Source organism: Aquila chrysaetos, chromosome 15 (assembly GCF_900496995.4).
Source record: "Aquila chrysaetos chrysaetos chromosome 15, bAquChr1.4, whole genome shotgun sequence".
In the NCBI taxonomy this organism is placed as follows: Eukaryota; Metazoa; Chordata; class Aves; order Accipitriformes; family Accipitridae; genus Aquila; species Aquila chrysaetos.
The window spans coordinates 7,754,099-7,774,361 of NC_044018.1; the positions used below are offsets into that span (position 1 = coordinate 7,754,099).

Consider the following 20,263-nt stretch of genomic DNA (forward strand, 5'->3'; position numbering starts at 1 on the left):
TTACTGAGTCACACCACACACTGGGAAAGAAATTGTATCTGCCTTTCTCTTGAAACCCCCCTTTCACAGCCTGCAGCTTTCAACACATGGAAATCCTGGACCCCCCTTGACACCATTGACCCATTCAGGGCTCCAAAACCAATATCAAAGTCTGACTAAAGCCATTCAGAAGCTGTTAGCATGTAGATTTTGGTGATAATTTGGTGAATGGACTTGTCAAACAAATTGCCTTTATTATGGACTGATTAAATGCAATCAGGGAGAAGTGCTTTTCCCCTCCCAGCTCCAGCCCTCATCAGCTCAAACAAACATACTGAGCCAATTAGCAGGGAGGTGGCAAAAGCAGCTTTCACTTGAAACCTGCCATTCTTGGGGAAAAGAAAAAAAAAAAAAAAAACAATAATCTTCGTGCTTTCAAAGCCAGGAAGAGCCTCCAGGGAGAGATCCGGAAAGCTACCCAGGGCTCACCTGCAGGGTGTGGATGGGAGTTAGCAGCATTCATCTGGCTCGATGCCGGATCAGCTCCCTTAAGCAAAGTGCTGCTCACATCCAGCTTGTGCCAAATATAATGCAAAGAACATAAATATTAAAGCAGGCCCAGGGGGAGCAGCGCTACTGGGGCTGTTATTCCTACAGCTTTATGTCCTGCAGCTGGGTTCTCCTGTGTCAGAAAAGGCATGAGCTCCCATCAAAGCTATTTCCATGCCTAGAAAACTAAGGTTTTGGCTTGGATCCCCACAGTGGATTCTCTGATGTCTGCAAATGGTTGAGCTCACAGCACAGCTTTTTCTGTACTGCAGCAGTAGTGAAGGGATCTGCCTCTGCTAACATGAAACTTACCACAATTGCATAGATCTGATGCCACTACTTTTCTGTCCAACATGCCTGAAATTAGCTAATGAATGGGAAACTTATTGAGGAGAATTGGAGCACAGCATCATAATCACATAAGCCCAATTCCCTGCAGGTATGCAGCTGGAAGTTAAATGGTCACCTTGGCTGGCACTGGGTAGAGCAGAATTCAACATGTGTTTGCACAAATTAGCTTCAGAGACAGGAATCCCATGGCTGGAGCTAGAGACAGCACACGGGGTATGAGCAATAGCTGTTAACCAAGCTTTCAACTAAGTTTTCAACACCTGCATTTTAAGTTAGCACCAAAGACTAATTTTGGCCCCATTTTCATTAACCTAGTCCCTCTGTGCACTGCACATGGATCGCTGCCTCCCAGAGCCTACACAGAGGAGCTATGGCATAGCTTCTTCTGGCAGGGCAAGGACATTGCTATGTCTTGGACTCCCACCACAAATAGAAAAGGGCTAAAACAAAGGTGACATTTTATCAACTAGCAGGGATTTCGGAGAGTTCATTTCTGGGACTGAGATTAGTATTAAGGGTTTATAGTTAAAGCACTGAAATTCAAAAGACCAGCCTCTTACCCCACACCTCATCACAGTCTTCAAGTGTCACCTTGAACATAAGGGGTATGTGACACATCACAACAGTGGGTCCTAAGCCTTCAAACAGTCCCAAGCACAAGAACTGATCACAGAATGAGATTAGATCAAGAGCCCCTACTACAAGCAGCCACACAGAAAAAGTCCAGGCCTTCTTAACAAGTGGCTGCAAAGTGCCTGATAACTCCACTCTTTCCCAAAGGACCTGCTTCCTACCCCCACAACCTCCTGCAAACATCAATGTTTTAAGAACTATTAAAGAAAACAACTTCAAAACTCTTCACATAGTTCAAATACTTCACTTAAAAGGAATTTTAATTCTTACATCCCAGATTGCACCAGTCCCCAGCAGGACATGCAGTCATCACGTTCACGTTGTGACATTTCAGCTGTTCAAACAGGAGAGATGGAGCCACAATGTGAGACCATGTGCCCAGAGGCCTGGGAGCCGAGGTGATGGAGATCCCCACCAGCTCTCCCTGTGCTTTCCCGTGAGTGCCACCCTGGGCCTCTCCTTACTCTCTCAGGGTGCCTTCCCATGACCTATGTAAAGAAGAAATCTTCTGCAGCCAAGAGACACACACCTTGAAGACCCAGCCAGTGGGAGAGTATTGGGAGCAGAGGGACATGGGTGGGTGCACAATTCTTGGTAAGTCTTTTGGTCAGTTGCATAGCTGCAGTGTGTAAGTCAGATCAGTGCTGCTTGTGATCTGCTTAGCGCTCAAGACTGGCCATCCCTAAACTGTTTCCTTCCAGGGCTGGATCTATGCGCTCTGTCTGGCCCATCACGAAAAGGCCATGACCTATTACTAACAGCAGCACCTCCCTGGTAGTGCTGAGTCGAACCAAGCTGAGAAGCCAGAGAAGCTTTGTTGCCAAACAAGGTCTACAGGATTGAGTTTAAAAAAACATTTTTCTCCAAAGAGCATCAGTTGCTCTCTCTGGATAGTACTGCTACTTGCAACCCGGAAAAGCCCTTACATCCCAATGGGCTGCATGTGGACAGAAGCTGAACTGCTGCAGAAACCTCTCATAGGATCAGAGCAAGCCTTGTACTCCTCAGCAGCAATAGCCAATGCAAATCCATTCATCTCCTTGGGATGCAGACAATTTATGGTTTGGATGCACCACCTCTAGGTGGGATAGCATATGGTAAAGCTATAAGACTTCCCCAAAGACGTTCACCTGCTCAATTCCAGCCATGCCAGAGAAGAACCCAGAAGACGCCAAAGTATAGAAAAAGTATGTAAGTGGCCAGAAACCTTTATGGTCAAATTATGTTAAAAGGCTACACCCCTTCCATTCCTCATGCCAGCTGACAATTCATATATAAGGGTAACAGTAACAAACAAGGTGCTCCATCAGGTAGGAAGAGTTATCTGGGCCACTGCTCCTTCAGAGAGGCACACGGTACATGCCCTCAAGCATTGGAGGGAGACGAATGGGGTCTTTGCAAAATGTATTGGGGAAGCATAAAGTGTGATTTGGGAAATGCTGTACCTTTCCCACCCCCTTTCATCTTTCGGCTACCCAGCTCCCGAACTTAGAAAGCCGTATTCAAGCTGCTACACACTGGGTACAGCCCTTTCCTGCAGCAAATCATGTTTCCTGTCCCGCAAGCTACAGTCAGTCCAACAAGACTGCGGACGTTTGCCAAGCCTGCTATCAGGAAACATAGCTTAGATCTGGCAGAACATTTCAACAGTTGTGGAAACACACAGGAGGTTGCAGACCCTGCTTCAGAGTACAGCCTTGCCATGCACGTACACAGGGTTTTAAGCCACCCCTCTTCTCCCAAAGTGTGACAGTACAGTTGGATGTTGCAGAAAATTTGATTTTGTTATCAGCAATCTTCTTATCCATTTTTTAAAAGGAGAGCATCTGACTCCCTGCCAGCATCACCAAAGCCTATCGAATTTGTTTCCATTGTTCTATCAATGTTGTGTCCACACAATGTAAAGTACCCTTGTTCTGGGACACTTTTGCACATTTTAATGCTTAGCAATTTGGCCTGGCTGGGACAAACTTTATTTGTATTTCAGAAGGACCAGTACTTTCCCTGTTGCAGCTTTAGCTCCTGTCATGCCCACTCCATGCACCCCTTCCACATTAACATGCTTGCAAGGAGGAGCACAGAGCAAGCTCAATGCCAAGAAAGATAAAAACACACTAGAAACAGGGAAATGCCTCGGTCCTTTCCATTCAGAGGCAGATCTGCCTTGAATGGCAGCCCCCAGGACTGATCTGCCTCCAATGGAGACTGAATCACAAGCAAGTCAGCCCCCTTCAATTCACATTAAGACTTCAAGCTACTGTACATATTGTCTCCCCCTCCACCACAAGCTCCTCCTTTTTAACACAAATCTCTCACAGCACACAGACACATGCACTCCCAGAAAGCAAGTAGCAGCGTTGTGATGTGTTGAAACCAGAGTTCAGTGAGATTCAGCTCTTGCTAATGGCACTTTTTCATCAGCAAACTGTAATTGGCAGCTCTTATCCACTATAAGAGTTTTGCAACACACACCTAAAGAATATGCCAGACTAGATCTTCACACGAAGACCCAAAATTAGAACCGATATCCCAAAAGCAGTGACCCTCATTAGCCATTCCCAAGCAAACTAATCAACCTTGCTCAACTGTAAAGTAAGATCTGTTATATTTTCTCTGATCCACATGCGCATCCACAAAGAACAGAAGCAGAAAGGTAATTTTAAAGTGACTGATGCAGCTGTACATAGTTATAAAACTTACACAGGACTCCATACCTTCAAAGTGCTGTGTGCAACTCAAAACAAGTGCTATGAACATTTTTAGAAATTATTTAGATTTAGAAATGAGACACTTTTTCTCCTGGCTTAAGCAAACATAGGCTCAGAGTATAATTCATTCTGTGCATGTAACATCTCCTTTATCTCAGCTCAGGGGGCTTTTGCAACAATCGGGAGCTGTATGTTAAGAGGAGGGGAACGTGGCCCATTACAAAATACTTGGATCTTGCTATGTTAGCTTTAACTTATGTCCTAGACCTTCCCAGTCTCCTAACCTAGCTCTTTCCACTCCTCAGAGAAACAGCACAAAACCTGCTACAAACTTACACAAGTTAACACTATTCCCTTCCTTGGTCCCAAAGTTACTCAGACTAACTCTGCTGAAATAGTTTTGCTTGAGAAAGGCTTTTAACAAACTCAAAATCTTCTTACGGAAGATCCTTTTCATCGGCTTATTTTAAAAAGATTAAAATTACTCCCCGCATAACTATCCCAGATCTGCTCACATCCACTTTCCCTGAGCCGCTCCTGAGCACTGTAACAAGAGCTCCCATCCATAAGCAGCCACCCAGCCTATGAAAGGATCGGTGCTTCTCCCCTACCTGAGAAGTCTGCAGAAGTCTTAGCAAAGTTGCTGAAAGCTGTCAAGCACATGAGTCCTATGAGGAAGGCGGAGGTGGGAGACACATCTGGGCAGCACATCCTTAGGTATCCTCACGGCTTGTTTTCTTCCAGAGAAAAGGAAAGCGCTTGCTGCCCGAATCCAGTACTCCTCATTGCCCGGAGAACAGCGTTAGTCCCATTGCTTGGGAGGATCACAGCCAGCAGCAGCGGGGAAGGAAAAGCACTGAGCACACACACGCACACACTCACACACACTCACACACATCCCTGGGAGTGAATGAATCCCGGCTGAGTGAGGCTGACGAATGAGACAGACCTACCTGAGCCTTGGCGGAGGTCCCAGGGTCCTAAAAGCCATCGCTTCCCCCAAATTTGCTGCAGACTATTAGTGTGCAGCTGTCCAGCAGCGGCACTGCAAGCTGCTAGCGGGGAGGGTCGGGGGGGGGGGGGGGGGAATGTGCCCTGGGGGGCTGGTTTGGAGAAGCCCGGTTGCTCTTGGGTTAGATACCCAGGCATCTTGTCTCTCCCGTGCAGACAGACAGACAGACAGACAGAAGGATAGACAGTATTTTCAAAGGAGGGAGCCCAAAACAAAGCACCTGAATTCACACGGATTTTTGGAGTGACGGGTATTTGTAGCTGCTGCTGAAACCAGTGTGAGCAGTGCTGTCCCGCCAGACTGGTGACAGGGCAATTCTTCAGCTGTGTCCGCTGTTGAGAGAGATCCTACAATGGAGGAGACTTTGCACAGGCCCAGGGATCAAACCTTTCTGGATCTCATTGCAGGACTGGGACTGGTGTCAGCCCACATATCCAAAATCCTCCTTCCTGTTGACAGCAGCCAGCCATGCCAGGCTCCCTCTATCCCACTGGACCCCTCTCCCCTCCATCAAAATCAACAGAGGATTTTCATGCAGATCCTAACCTGAGATGTTCAGACACAGGAGACCTGTCTCCTTCCATAGCAATTACTTTAACCTCCAACTAGCATGGCCTTAGCTGCTAACGTGAGCACTACTTACCCTGCAGGGTTAAAAGAAGGCTCCAGCACACCTGGAAGTACATCCAGTACTTGATCCTGCCTGATCTTCATCCATATCCCGGCAGCATCAAGCCAGCCATGCTAACTTGGAAGAGCTGAGCTGAGCTCTGGGGACACAGAGGTGGACTGGACTGGCAGACCCTGTTCTCCCTGGGTACGGGAAGGAGATCCCGGGCTTCAGTCATCAGCATTAGCTGCAGCTCAGGCATAGGTCTGCATATAAATAATGAACATAACCAATATATCTAGGCTAGAGCAGAGGCTGAGTGTCAGTGCAGAGAGTGGGGGATAGTTTTCATAGGCAAAGCCAACACCAGCCATTTAGCAGCCTGTATGTATACACAAACCTATGGAGCAGCACTGTGTGGGGCTGCCAGGGAAGGGGAGATGGAGCCAGGCACACGCACAGCTGCTGAACAAAGCTGCAGCTTCTATCCAGCAAAAATAACCTGAGTGGGAACATCCAAGGAAAACCACAACTGGTTTTTACTCCTGTTTCCTGTTCATCACATGGAATTAAGCGAAACTTTCCAAAACATTCACGTTAGAGCTGAAAAGAAGAGTAACAGACTTCAGCCCAAAGGGCTCTGGGTTTTTTTCAGAGCTGAGTGCACTTGTAAAGAGTTTCTTATGCTGAAATTTCTAACAATGTTTCAGCTGTTCTCAGACGAAAATCAGACTGGCTGTCAGATTATATGTGAAAGACATTTTCAAGAGTGCTTCCATGAATACCACAGTCATTGTTTCCACCAGAAATCTGTCCTGGGATGATCTGTGTCCTAGAAGCAGACCTCAAGGGGAGCTGTAAGTCCTGTGGCCCCATTTGCTTTCTGTCCATATTGCCACTTGCTCAAGCTCCAATCAGCGACGCTGAGGATGAGGGTAGTGTGGAAAATCTTGAGTTTGAGCTTGAATCCTGCCCATGACCCATCCACCCAGACCATGTGAACAAGAGGCTGGTCCAGCCTGAATTGCACCCAAGCAACCCTCCTTCCCAAAAACAGGTCTTCACACACTGAGGATCTACAGTGAAGGTGCAGATGGGTCACCTCTCAAGGACAGTGGCGGCTCTGGGTTGACCTGACAGCACAGACATACCCTGAGGCCCAGCAGGCTCTACAATCCAGTCCCAGTCCCTCCTCTCTGCAGACAATCCTGCCACCTTACCTTTTTGCAGAGGGCTGCTTAAGCAAGATCAAAGACCAGGAACTTCTCTGGGCTGCCTTACTCTTTATTTCACTTGAGACTTTAATCCCACATGCCAGACCTCTCTGACCCATACTTTCCAGGGTTGACCTAAGTTTTAAAGGGAAAAGATCAGGACATTGGCTCCTAGCATCTATGTATAATTCTTGTCTCACCTAGTTCTGCTGCCCTTGCCAAGAGGAAGATTCACCACTCTTGCCTTATAGGCATGAGATAACCATACCAGATTATCAGTCAAAGCTCCTTATCAGCAGGACAAAGAAACAATAGGGCCCCTAGAAATTTATCAGTGCTTTGGAAAAGGGAAGCACTATTTGCTGAAAAGAGCCCACCCTGTTAGCAGGTGTTGATTTTAGTGATTAAAGGGTAATTAGGTTTGGCTGACTCAGTATATGGAGAAGAAAAAAAACTCTGGTGACAAAGGGTTTAAGGCTAAACATGGGAAGTGTGCTTGAGCAGCCCTTTAGATTATTGTTAATAAAGTCAAACCAGAGGGGAGGAAGTTTACAGCCATGTCATGTGAGGGCTTTGTTTTTAAGCAAGTTTGTAAAGATGTGTTCAAAAGGAAAGCAGAAAGCAGCTCTTGCTAAAAAAAAAAAAAAAAAAAAAAAAAAAAGCTATATTGGCCTTTGAGAAACAGACAATTCAGTTAAAGCCCATCTCCATAATGCCCTTATTCCTTAGGGCTTGTGTGTTTCAAACGGAAAGAGGCCACCTGTCCCAACAGCAGCACAAACAAAAGATGGTTTCTCTGTCATGGACAGTCTCATGGGGTAAACATGAATCAAGGGGACACCAATATGGACCTTTATTCTTGGGAGTAACAGTCCTTGAAATACAGCCATGCCTTCAAATATGTCTCCTGGGGATAGATAATAATACATATGATGATACACAATCTCTTGGATGCCTTGTCCCCAAAGCCACCCAGAAGCAGGAACAGGCCAGTACTGATGCAGTTCAGCATTACATCTTAGCTTGGAGGAATGATTATTTGGTCTCTTTCTCTCCACAGAGTAACTATGAAGAATGACTGCTTTTTTTAGATAACAGCATTTGGGTATACGTAAAAACACTTCTTCCCCCTAGAAGACACAGAGCCTTGTGTCCGAGCTGGGTTTTAATACCTTCCTGATCATGGCAAAAAGCACATAGGGTCTTTGTGCCCAGCTTAAGAAGTGAAGAAGTCCATAGCACCTAGTTACATCCACAGCGCCTAGGCCTGAGATCAGCACCTCTCAGCTTCCCCTGCAGTAATCGGTGCTGTAGCCACTCAGCACTGGGACACAGACACACAAACCAGTTCCACCTCCTGGGGTGCTTCTCCAGCCAGAGCTAAACCATGAGCTAGGCACCTGAATCCTACCATGGCTTTAGTCCAGGATGGTTAACAACTGTACCTCAGTCCTCCTTTTTGACTATGATACTTAAGTACATTGTTCTTTCTCCTCCCATACTCTTCTCTCTTGCAGACCTCTCCTTCTCCTGCTACATAGAAAACTGTAATATCTGAAATATGCATGCAAATTCCCAAAGTGCTTTAAAAGCAGTTAAGCACAACTGCAACTGGGGAAACTGAGGCACTGAGAAGTGAAGCAATTTGTCATCCAATTTTGTCACTCCAACATCATCCAGTTTATAAATGGGAATCAGGAATAGACCCAGTTAGGATGGTTCCCAGTTTAATGCTGTATGCGTTGATCTTGCTTCCTTCTAGAGCTGATTTTTGGTAATGCTTTCCTGTTTTTCACTGGTCCTGCACCACTAACCTCTACCTTGCTGACTAAACCACCAACAGCTGAAGGAAGGGCTGGTCAGTAGAAGAGCCAGACCAGGAATAGCTTTCAGCTAGGGAACCATATGTAGGGTTGAAGCCATGTTTGTTTCCACAGTCACAAGCAGATTTATTTGTACAAATGTGCTAGCACTAGTCTTGCTTTCTGAACCCTAGTAACATTACTTACTTCTTACTGTGTTTTCCCTAAGGTCTCAAAACACTCTCCAAAAGACCACCATTGCATTCTGCCATTTCACGCATGGACGAAGCACAGTGATATGTTTGAGGTCACTACTTCTTCGAGGTCACTACTTCTTCAAGGTTGGCCAGGGGAAACTGTCAGAGATGAGAGAAGATTAAATACTTTTAATCTTTAAGTCCAGTTAGAGCTCTTTCCAGTTGGACATATTGCCTCCTTGTAAATGAATGTATATTAACGACAAAGAATATGTGCATTTATACCTATAGAAATACATATAAACTGGGTGGACAGAGCATCAAATATAAAATAGCAAAGCTCTTTGTTGTTTTTTGGTTTTTTTTTTAACTTTCCCCTAAGAGTGTCTTACGAAAACAGATGGGGTTACTCATGGAAGTAAGTGCTGTTTGCTTTCATCAATTTGAAAGCACAGGACTTCACATAATGCAGTTTTGCAATACAACACCAAGTATCTCACAAGTAAAATCCTCCTGTCTCCATACTCAATGTTAAACAACAGCTGTGCAGAATATTCAAACTAGTAAGCCTTTGAAGTTTTCACATTTTGTGTCACTTAATCACCCCAGTTTACAAAATGCATATAAAACCTGGGGAACTTTGCTCCATACTGGGACATAATTCTGTGTAGAGAAAAGATCCCAAGTGATGCACTTATCTCAGTAAAACATTGGGAAATGTTGTGCAGAGTGATGCAAAATCCTCCAATGCATGAAAATGTCAAAAATAAAGTATTTGGAGACTATAAAGTAATCCACAACAAAGCTAAAAACCTTCTCCTCTTGTCTGCACCAAGTAATTGACGTTGAAACCTCTCTCAGCTGACATTCTCCTTAGTATAGTGATGCCATGTTCTATGTTATGTTATGTATGATACTGTACCGTCTGGTACTTTATCTGGGACCAGCATATCTGACTGGGTTTAGTTGGTGCCTTGTGTACAAGATGTTCTTGGGTTAATCACTAGAACTACAGGGATTTGAAGTCATCTTCATACTTCATCTTTGTACTCCACTGCAAGTCACATAAAGATTTTGAGAGACAAGGATTTCAAGGATCAGAGTTCCTCAGCTGTGAATTGGATCCTTCCTTTTCCCTGTGTTTCATCTGTCCTCCCTGTTTGGATGTTGTCCCCTAAGATTTTTTGTTATGTGGGCATACAGCACCCAGCTGAGACCCTGACGTTCACTGAGACCTTCAGGACTTCCACTGTCTTCTTATAGCTGTAATGTGAAACTATTCTCCCACTTGACCTGACTCATTAGTCCTCTCCTAACAGTTTTCCTGGGAAGATTTCTCCATCAATTTGATGATGGTATGTACTGGCTTTTTTTGCCACTGTTACCTTTCCTTTAGTATACTCTACTGCTCTCTGGGAGTCCTTGTTAGATAAAAGGCTGAATTTTACACCTGAAGATATCTGTCTCTGACCTAGATGGTCTTTGCTTTGAAAAGCAGAGACATCCCAGCTGGTTCAATGTGAGTAGCAATATGTTTTTTTCTATTATCTCACCTATGGTAACCAAGGGAGAATTGTCTCTATCCTGCTGCTACAAAGGTGTGAGTCACTTCAGGTTGCAGATCCCTTTTAATCTTGAAGTCTGCTATATTTTTCCCTTTTGTTTCCTGTTTTACTACCAACCCTCACAGATAACTTACATTGTTGTTCATTTCCACAGGAACCAGAATTCTTCCTCAGATTTACTTGTCTGGAAGTTCTCTGCTTGCCCTGTGGAAGAAACATGCCCTGATGCAATTTGATACAAACTGGGAATCATCTCAACAGTCATACTTAAAATGATACCACAGGCACCTATCCCAAACCTCACGAGTACTGTGGACTCCACCTTGAGGGCATGCAAGTGCAGTAGCATGAAGGACAACAAAAGAGTCCTTCTGCGCTGCCCCAGATCCTCCTGTCCCTCACGGGCACACATCCTCTACACACAATCACACCCCATTCTTATTGCAACTACTGTTATAACTTACATTGGACACTTATGTTGGGAAAGCCATTTTCATTGCCAGAGACCACCTTTCCCACAAAAGTGTTTCCAAGCATAGTCATGAAGCCTTTGCATAACATCCACATCTATAGTAATAAGCTGAACCAAGCAAGGGTCTGGACACAAGCACTGCAACTCCTCTGGTTACAATTACCTGTTTGACTAGTCCTTGGCACACTTTTAACCCAGGCCACCTGGCACCCAGACAATTCCTGAGCATGGCTTGGGAGTTGGCAGGAACTTCGGCCATTCCCAACAGGCAGGAAGGAATCCTGCTTTGGAATTTGATAGCATGAACATGGCCAGATGATGTGTGCTAAAAGACTCACCAGTGCTTCAGAAGTTCTTGATGGCCATAGTGAAGACACAGTGGCATGGGCTAAGAACTGAATAAATAACCCTGGACCCAGGGCAGACTGGTACTGTCTGCCAGTGCTACAGCATCTTCTCCACCTTGCTACCTAGGCAAGCCTAATTAGAGCTGCCCAGGTATGACAGTGCATCTTGCAGTCCCACCTCCAGACTTCAGCACAGCTACAGCCCAGGCTGCTACCTGCCGTGCCCTCACCTATTTACAGTGGTTAGCAGGATAGACCGTTCCTACAGGGCTGTTCAGCATAGACTGCGCTCATGTTTGAGCTGGTGAAGTCAACGAAAAACATTTTACTGGCTTCCCTTGTTCAGGGTCAGGACTGTCTTCTCCTGTGAGAGTGAACCAACAACACATCTCCCTAAGTCCCTCCCATCCTCATGTCTTTGATCATGGATGGATTTGAACAATTCTAGATTGCAGGGATGCAATTTCACTAAAGCGTAACACTTTCTAATGTTCTTCTTATTAAAGGACAGGTCTAATGGAATGCAGAGTTGAAGAACATGTGAGCAACATACAGTGAACAAATCTCTATCCAGCATAACTCGGACAGATAAGCTTTCGCCTCAGGCTTATCATTGCCTAGGGGCACCGGGTATTTCCCTCTTTTTTGTACAGACAGCATATTACACAAAAAAATCTCTGGCTCACAGATCACAAACTGGTAAGAAATCAAAGGGAGTCAGAGGAAATGCCTTCTTGCTGAATGGCTAAAATTAATCCCAAGTGTAATTTCACTGGCATCAGTGCAAATTCAACAATGGACTAGGTCTGCCATTTGCAAGAAGAACAGGTTTATGTTTTCCTTTCACCTGTGCTTAAAAATACATTTTCTTTTCCTTTTTTTAATCTCTTCTATTTGAAAGGACTGTTTCAAGAGTAACTGTATGCTTCCACATGCATTTAAGCACTCAGTACAATAATATCACCAGTTATTTGTTTTACAATTGTCTCAAGAGATTATGCAGTGACAAAGTCCAGGTGTGCTGGGCACTGCAGACAGTCCTGGACTATGTCATCTAAAACAGTCTAAGGAACTTACAATGGCATTGAAGTTCAAGTCATTCAAACTTTTGCACTCTGTAGCCACAACAGTAGCATTAGGGAACTCCAGTTAACTTGCTTCTAGGGCAAGAGACACTTCCCACTGCAGAAAGCTCATACTGAAATTTTACAGCATTCATTGTCTCTGGGCACCTGGCCCGAAGACACATTGCTGATACCTAATGCAGTAAAGTTACTTACTGGACCAGCTACAAAGAACACAGAGGAAGGAAGGAGACTATACAGTGGCTTACAAGAGATTTGCCAATGTCTGAGTTCACCAGGCTAGGCACTGTCTGGACTGACAGCAGTGTTACGTGCAGAGCTGTGTGTGTATGCTAATTGTTAGCTTAGCTGTTGCAAGCAACGGGGAACTGCATAAGACTAGCATAAAAGGTGGCATTTCTATACACAAGTAACGTGCCTCAGAAACACCTCAGCTGAGGTAAAAAGGGACTAGAGCCCACCCAGCTTCCAACCCCTTTTCGATTTTTGCTGGACCAGCCCTTTGTGATTGACAAGCCAGCATCACCCTCCCAGCCTTCCCCCACCCGCCACTCTGGTGCTTGTTCTCTGCCCTGTTCTGCAGTTATCCCCTGGGTGCTATTTCATGCACAGCCCTTCCCTAGTCATTCTCAACCTGAGATGCTCTTGCCCATGGAGAATCTTTTCTATTTATTACTACACCATTGATAATTTCTTGCTTCACTTGCTAACCCCATCTTGGACATACATAACTAGCCAAACCACCTTCTCCTTTCCTGCCGTGACAGGTAAAATCATTTCTTTTCAGCTCACTGAATCGACCCCGACACAGCACAGCAGCTAGCCTCCACATAACCCTCCCTTTGCAAAATGTACCTTCCGACATTAAAGGAAAAGCAGCTGTGTTCATTAAAAGGAGTCCCCGTCCTAAGTGCTGATTTGAGGCAGTTTGGTCTTCACCAAAAGAAGATAGCCACAAATGGTGTTATGAATACCTAGGAGAGTTGAGGGCTTCTTCAGCTGGTTTAGGAAGCAGTGTCCATAGCTGCTGCTGCTTCCGTGGAGGAGGAGGCAGAGACACAAAGCTTGTAAAGCCCAGTTCTCAGGGGAAAGCCCTGCTGTGAATCCAGGGGAAGCTAAGTGAGACATAAAATGAAGCGGCAGTTTCTCTCTCCCACCTATCTTCATGCAATATTACTGCACGCAGTTGAACCAGTGTAGTGGAAAATAATGTTATGATTTCTAAAGGGATTTTGCAAAACAAAGGACATTGAATCACATTTTCTTCTCAGTTTAGTACTGTTCGCACAGTAATGAAGAGCAGAAGTTGGCTTGCTTTGTTTAAAATGAGAAGCTGTGACTTTGAGCAATTTGATCATAAATTTTTGTCTTGCTTTTTCTCCTGCATGAGCAGGTTGTGATAGTAGATATAATTTACTATGACAAACCACTAGCATTAATGCATTAATCAAGAAAAACAAATGGTCCCCCTTTGAAATCTCCTGCCCACCTAGAGAGAGTAATGGGGTTATAAATGGAGAAAGAACAAATATTGACTCTATGAAATGTAAAGGTACCTGGGAGTTCACCCATCAGTCTTTAGATTACACTTGCCTTTCAAGATGAATGGGATTTCTTTCATAATCCATTTTGATTATTTTTTTTTAAGTATCTCAGGAAACAGGATGGGGACATTCAACTCAGTGCTCTCTTTAGGTTTTCAAGATGTTCCAGACTGTTTCTGAAGGACAGTATCTCTGATTTCTGGAATGAGGTAGATGCTCCCAACCCAAGAGTTGTCTTTCAGTTTGACATAAGTACTGAAGGAGCTGCCTGGACTGGTCAATGAGTTATTTGTTTGATGGTGTTTCTGGTGCAGCTTTCTGCAAGAGGGCTCCAGGGACTCACCCTCCATCACTTACACTGTGGAAACTCGGGGACACAGACACCTCTTGGCATCTGGACCCATACAGGACTCAAGAGGACCCAAGAATTTACTGCCTAAGGGAAAGGCCTCTGGCATCAATTACTGAACTTAATCTTACTTTGTCACACGCTTTTCATCCCCCTCCAAACTCATAATGTCTCGCTCATTTAACCTCTGAAGCAATGCTATACCTGTCTTCTACACCAACTGTTGGAGTCTACTTTAGATTTATTTCAACATTGGCTTCCACATTAGATTCAACTCCTCTTAAAAATGTCTTACTGAATCTGAAAATTAGGAGAATCGAGTGTTTCATGAATGCTGAGATAAGTCAGTGTTGCTGTCCCTTCTGTAACCTTTAAGGATGCCAGGCATCCCATAGGGAACTCAGTACAGAGTGGGGGCACAACCAAGAGCCAAAACCTCAAGAGAAGCTGCAAAGCCAGTCACATCTTAAATTCTCGATGATCTGAAAACACCACAGATTCCAAGAGGAATTTAAAAACACTTCTGACTCTGAACACAGGGCCACTGTCTACCGAGGCACTGGCATAGCTGCCAAGAGACCAGCTCGTATTTCATATATCACCTGCACCCTGATAGAAATCATTGGCACCTGGTTTTTTTCCTTCTCCCATAAAGGTTATACAATAACAATTTATCCTTCAGGGCTGGAATGCCACAAAGGGAAAAGGAAACGGAAGAAAATAGGTGTGCATGAACACACTGGTGATGTGCCATGGAAGCTATGCCCATTGCCAGACGCCCTCCAGGAGCCTCGGGCTCAGGGGAGCAGATGTGATCACTTCTCCAGCAACTGCATGCAAAGGGGAGAACATGCAGTTGGTCTGGCAGGGTTAACCACGCGTGGCTCCAACAGGATGTATGCTCCAAAACGACCAAGGCCTGGGGGTGTTTTGACAGAATGAGCTGAAGATTTTCCAGTCCATCGCTTTTCCAAGTTCAGTGCTAGGATGCTGTGTCTGAAGAATAGTTCTCCCTCTCCCCTTCGCTTGCTCTACAGTAAGGTAAAAAAATGCAATTGTGGATGCTTGATGGCTACCTTAACGAACAGCTGTTCAAGCCAGAAGGGTCTGGCACCTTAGGTTATTTTAAGCAACATTTTGGGATATCTCCAATTATTAAGTTTCAGCAAGGTCAACTCACCTTAAGCTAACCAACAACTCATGTCTCATTAAAGGGAAGCTTCCAGAAAGACTAGAGCTGCCATCACATTGTTTAAATAGTCTAATAAAATCCACTATACTCAAACCTTTCTAGAGTAGTTTACAGTGCTGTTTTGTTACCTGGGATAAACAGGACACAGAGGAATCCAGGCACTGCCTTGTGCCCACACTGACATGGTTTTGCAAGAGAGCCTGGAGGACTCAGATACTCCTGGACTGTGTGACATACATGGCCCCGCAGTCCAAAGGGAGCTATGTTTTCTCCACCAGCCGCTGGTAAGGCTACAGCAACTGTGAATAACTTGACAGTTACTCTGTAGAGGGCAGGATTTAGCTGGGACAAAAGCAGACTCTGGGCTGCTTTTCTCAGGAAGATGTCACCATGCAGTGGAGCTACTCCGCACCACGGAGTCTGTCCTCATCCTTCCAGTTAGCTTCCTTGGGTCTCCATTTCTCTACTGGAAAAGCAGCTCAGGAGAGCCTCAGAAGTGCCAGATATCAGCCCAACATTGCCTAGCAATAAGGGCATAGTGAATGCTTGAGGGGATTCACTCTTTAACCTTTCTTCCTCACACTCTGACATTTGGGTGATGCCTCTGTGAGCAGGGATCACTTCCAGGCTCTGTACCTGATGTTATGACTGTAGAAATCAATTAAACACAGAGGAGAGGACAGGAGAAGCATTTGTGCCACACTGTTGCGTAAATGTCAGGGGAAGGAGCTTCACTCCTGAGGTAACAGATGCCAAAGTAAGGTTTTAAAAATGAATTATCAAAAGCAATGTTTCCACTTTCAAATCCAACTGAAACCAAACTGTGCCAAGTCCTGAGGTCTGTATTGAGCCAGTGCTCATTCCTGTTTCTGAAGGAGATGACCACAGATGTTTTCTGCACACCCAGAGAGGATGAGGTGGGGAAGGCCCTTCAGGAGCCAGCCCCATTTCTTTTGGAATCTGGGGACATCTGACTGCCTCTTCTTTAGAATAGAATAGAATAGAATAGAATAGAATAGAATAGAATATTTCAGTTGGAAGGGACCTACAATGATCATCGAGTCCAACTGCCTGACCACTTCAGGGCTGACCAAAATTTAAAGCATGTTATTTAGGGCATTGTCCAAATGCCTCTTAAACACTGACAGGCTTGGGGCATCGACCACCTCTCTAGGAAGCCTGTTCCAGTGCTTGACCACCCTCTCAGTAAAGAAAGGCTTCCTAACGTCCAGTCTGAATCTCCCCTGGTGCAGCTTTGAAGGTTTAGGTCTTCTCAACCCCAAATGCACAACAGACCACATCTCCAGAGCAGCTCAGCCCCTTGTGGACATCTCTTTCTGTCTAGAGACAGAATAACAATAACAGCAGGTGTTACCACCTTTTGCTGTGTTTCTTCTAAAAAGACATCCAAGTTCCCTTGGGCAACATGCAAATTCACTCCCTTCTTCACACCCTCTGACACTCCACAGACAGCTGTGTTGGGGCTGCTGCAACATGGCCTCGGGTGTTTAGAAGAAATCTCTGTGATTTCAGACTGCAACACAGCCTGTTTCAGAAGCTGATATGGACAGCCCTCATCCTGGTGCTGCAGAAATTGATGCACGTATCTATGCTGGGACCGAAGCACCACGTCCCTGGCCTCATGGGGACATGAATGGGTTAAATCCAGACAGCATGTGTTAGATGCAGGGAGGCAGGTCTGCTTGAGCCAGGAAGCAGCCTGCCCATGTTCACACCACTCAGAGTAAGAGCCCTGCCCCAATGCTTGTAACAAGTTTTGGGGGTTTCTTAATTCACACTCAGAGTCATATAAATCCAGAAGTGTCCTAGACCTCAAGTAGCTATCTCTGAACTTGTTCTGAGCCAACACTGGTACAGCCTGTTGGGCACCTCCACATCAGAAACGTATAACCCTTCCCTATCTGGCCAAAAGCTGCATGCAGTCTGAGAGGGTCAGTTCTTTGGGTTTTCATGCTTACAATAAAGTTGAGCTAAAGCACAGAAAACAGAAATGAAAATGGCTCAGAGTCACAAAGAACGGGTGGAGCAAAACACAAGGAAGGTCTCCTTCATCCCAGGGTAATCCCTAAACATCGGCCTTTTTTCCTCTAATGAATAGAACCATCATTCAGTAAAATCTTTAGCAAGGAAGTGTGTTTCTACAGAAGTCCAAGAGGGATCAGTTATACTGGTGACCTGAGAGCGAGAATATGTTGTCCTTATTGATACATCTGCAAGGACACAAACATCATGGGAGGAAGACAGTTCACCGAAACACCCATGCCAAAAGAGCTTTGGTTTTGAAATAGGCTGGAGGTGGAAGCATGTCCAGCTGGATAATTGAGTGAACCCGACCTCTCAATGCAATGTTGTGGCCACAAGGCCTACCTCAGTACTGCATATAAACACAGCTGAAGACTGTGAGCTATCGTATCTCTGTATTTGAGATGACTGTGAGCACTACTGAACTGCCGTGTTCAGTTTTGAAACAAACAGTTCAAGAAGGATATTGAAATACCGGAAGAGACTTCGAAGACAGTAACATGAAGGACGATACTTAATCGAAGACCTTGGCCACATCCTACTTCCATAGAAGAGAGGGGATCAGGCTAAGCACTATTTTCTACCTGTCTGGATTTTCTTCCCAAGGAAACTCAGATGATCAGACAGGGAATTGCAGTGCATTTTGGTGGGAACAAAAAAGAGCTGCAGGGCACAGCATCCCTAGATCAAGTCATAGCTGCCTAGGCATTGTGAAAACACACCTACAGGGTGCTCCATGGGACATCCCTGCTCCTCCAGGGTAGATTCGGCTAAAACTTCTTATCAAAAAGGACTTAAAGAGTGACGTGACCATGACTACCTGAGAGGAAGACACACACTTACTAACAGGGGGCCATAATTCAAGCTGGGCAAGCAGTCACAAATAAATTTTGTATAGTAGCAGTAAGGAACCACAGGTAAGCTTCCCAAGGACCTGACAGAAGGGACTAGAAATATGCTCTACTCAAACAGAATTAATTCAGAGAAGTCCCAAAGTCTGTTTAATCTTTGCCAGATCGCCTGAGAACAGTGCTGCGTTTAATTTATGAATCTCACCCTACTCCTAGAAGCCTTTTACAAGAAGTGAACTTACGTGATTGCAAAGTGATCCATATTTTCACAGATATTTTTTTATAGGTAAGAAAAGTAGGAAGGCAGCTGTTCCTCTCCTATATCTGAACCTGCTCAGCAAAGAAACTGAAGGCAAGTCCCTAGTACTAGTATTTCAAACTTGAGAAAGCTGCCCTGAAAACACAGCCAAGAACAGGACCCCCCCCACACAAGTAAGATGTTTACACAGCACAAGTTATTGGAATTACCCCTATATGCTCAGTTCCTCATCCCCCTGAGATATATTATTCTGCCTCTTTAACAGTGCTTAGGCAGTGCTAAGAACTTGAAAAAAAATCTTGCAAAGAGATCTTTGCTTCAAGGGGTGTACTCGGTGCTGGTGGAGATTTTTTTGTATTTTAAGGGTCAGAGTGCCCTCTTCTGTCCCATCCGTGTCCCGATTATTAACTCACATCTGTGTTAGATCAGCAGATTATTGAGAAATACTGTGACTTGTCTTCTGCACACCCCATCATCATCTGAACAACAGTTAAGAAACCAAACAGCTGATCACAAACTAGAAAATAACTCTCATTATTGTGGAGGTTCAGGCTACAAAGTCAGCTGCCACCAATAAAAGGGGCTGGGGCAACATCACAGGCAACATGATTCATCTAATCAGTTGATGGGGTCAGGCATATTTTGAAATGAACCTCTGCAAAGTTTAAACAGTGGGGTATTATTTATAGGTCCACACTCTGCATTTAAACTTTGCCTCTCTCCTGCCTGAGTAGCCACTAATTGTATCCAGACTGTAGTTGACACCTGAGGAAATCTGACTAAAACAAACACATTAAAAGTAGCTCAATAATACCAAAGTATATAATAACTTCTGAACTAATCATGGTGAAAACTCTGGGACTGCAGTTTAGCTGAATTATGGATAGAGCTAACAATGGCCCAGAAAAGATTATTAGCTGAGCCTTTCTACCATGAAAACACAGAGGAGCGTGTTTCTGGAAACCATAGTCACGCAAACCACTTTCACGCAGCAAAGCCAGCACTAATAAACTGCGGAGGGTCCCCTCGATGTCCCAAGGAGCTTTTAGGAGCGTTCCTGGCCTGTATTCCCCAGTGACACCCTGGGAGCCCCAGCTTGGCACCCAGTGCCACAGCCCCTGCCCCCCTCCCCTTCCAGGTCAGCTCTAGGGCCGGGGCTGCTCTCTGCTCCTCCTTTTGGGTCCTTCTCCCCCACCCGGCTTGTCCCTGAGGGTTTGGGGGGTGACAGGAGCCATTTTGTCTCCTCCCACCCTCGGAGGGACGCTTGGCTCCAGCTCCAACCCCCCACCCTGTGAGGAGGCGGCAGACTGCCATGGGCCCGGGGCCCGTCCACCGCGGCAGGGACCGGCCGCGGCCCCACCGACCCTCCAGCAGGGCAGGCCGGGGTCCTTCACCTCACGTCTGAACCGGGCGGCCCCCCAGGAGCCGAGGCGGGCCCCGTCTCTCCTCCCCGCAGGCGCGGGAAGGCAGGGCCGCCGGCCACCGCTCCGCTTCGCCCTCG

General features: G+C 45.4%; 1 protein-coding gene across 2 annotated transcripts in view; it reads right to left on the bottom strand.

Annotated features, from left to right (window-relative positions):
- The window catches only part of EVA1A (eva-1 homolog A, regulator of programmed cell death), a 212,752-nt gene extending 207,704 nt beyond the window's left edge, over positions 1-5,048 (bottom strand). For both annotated transcript variants that reach the window (XM_030037094.1, XM_030037093.1), the window contains exon 1: positions 4,832-5,048. In XM_030037094.1, the coding sequence (XP_029892954.1) occupies positions 4,832-4,931 (100 nt within the window). In that variant the 5' untranslated portion in view covers positions 4,932-5,048. The remainder of the gene's footprint in view (positions 1-4,831) is intronic.
- Positions 5,049-20,263: the final 15,215 nt, after the last annotated feature.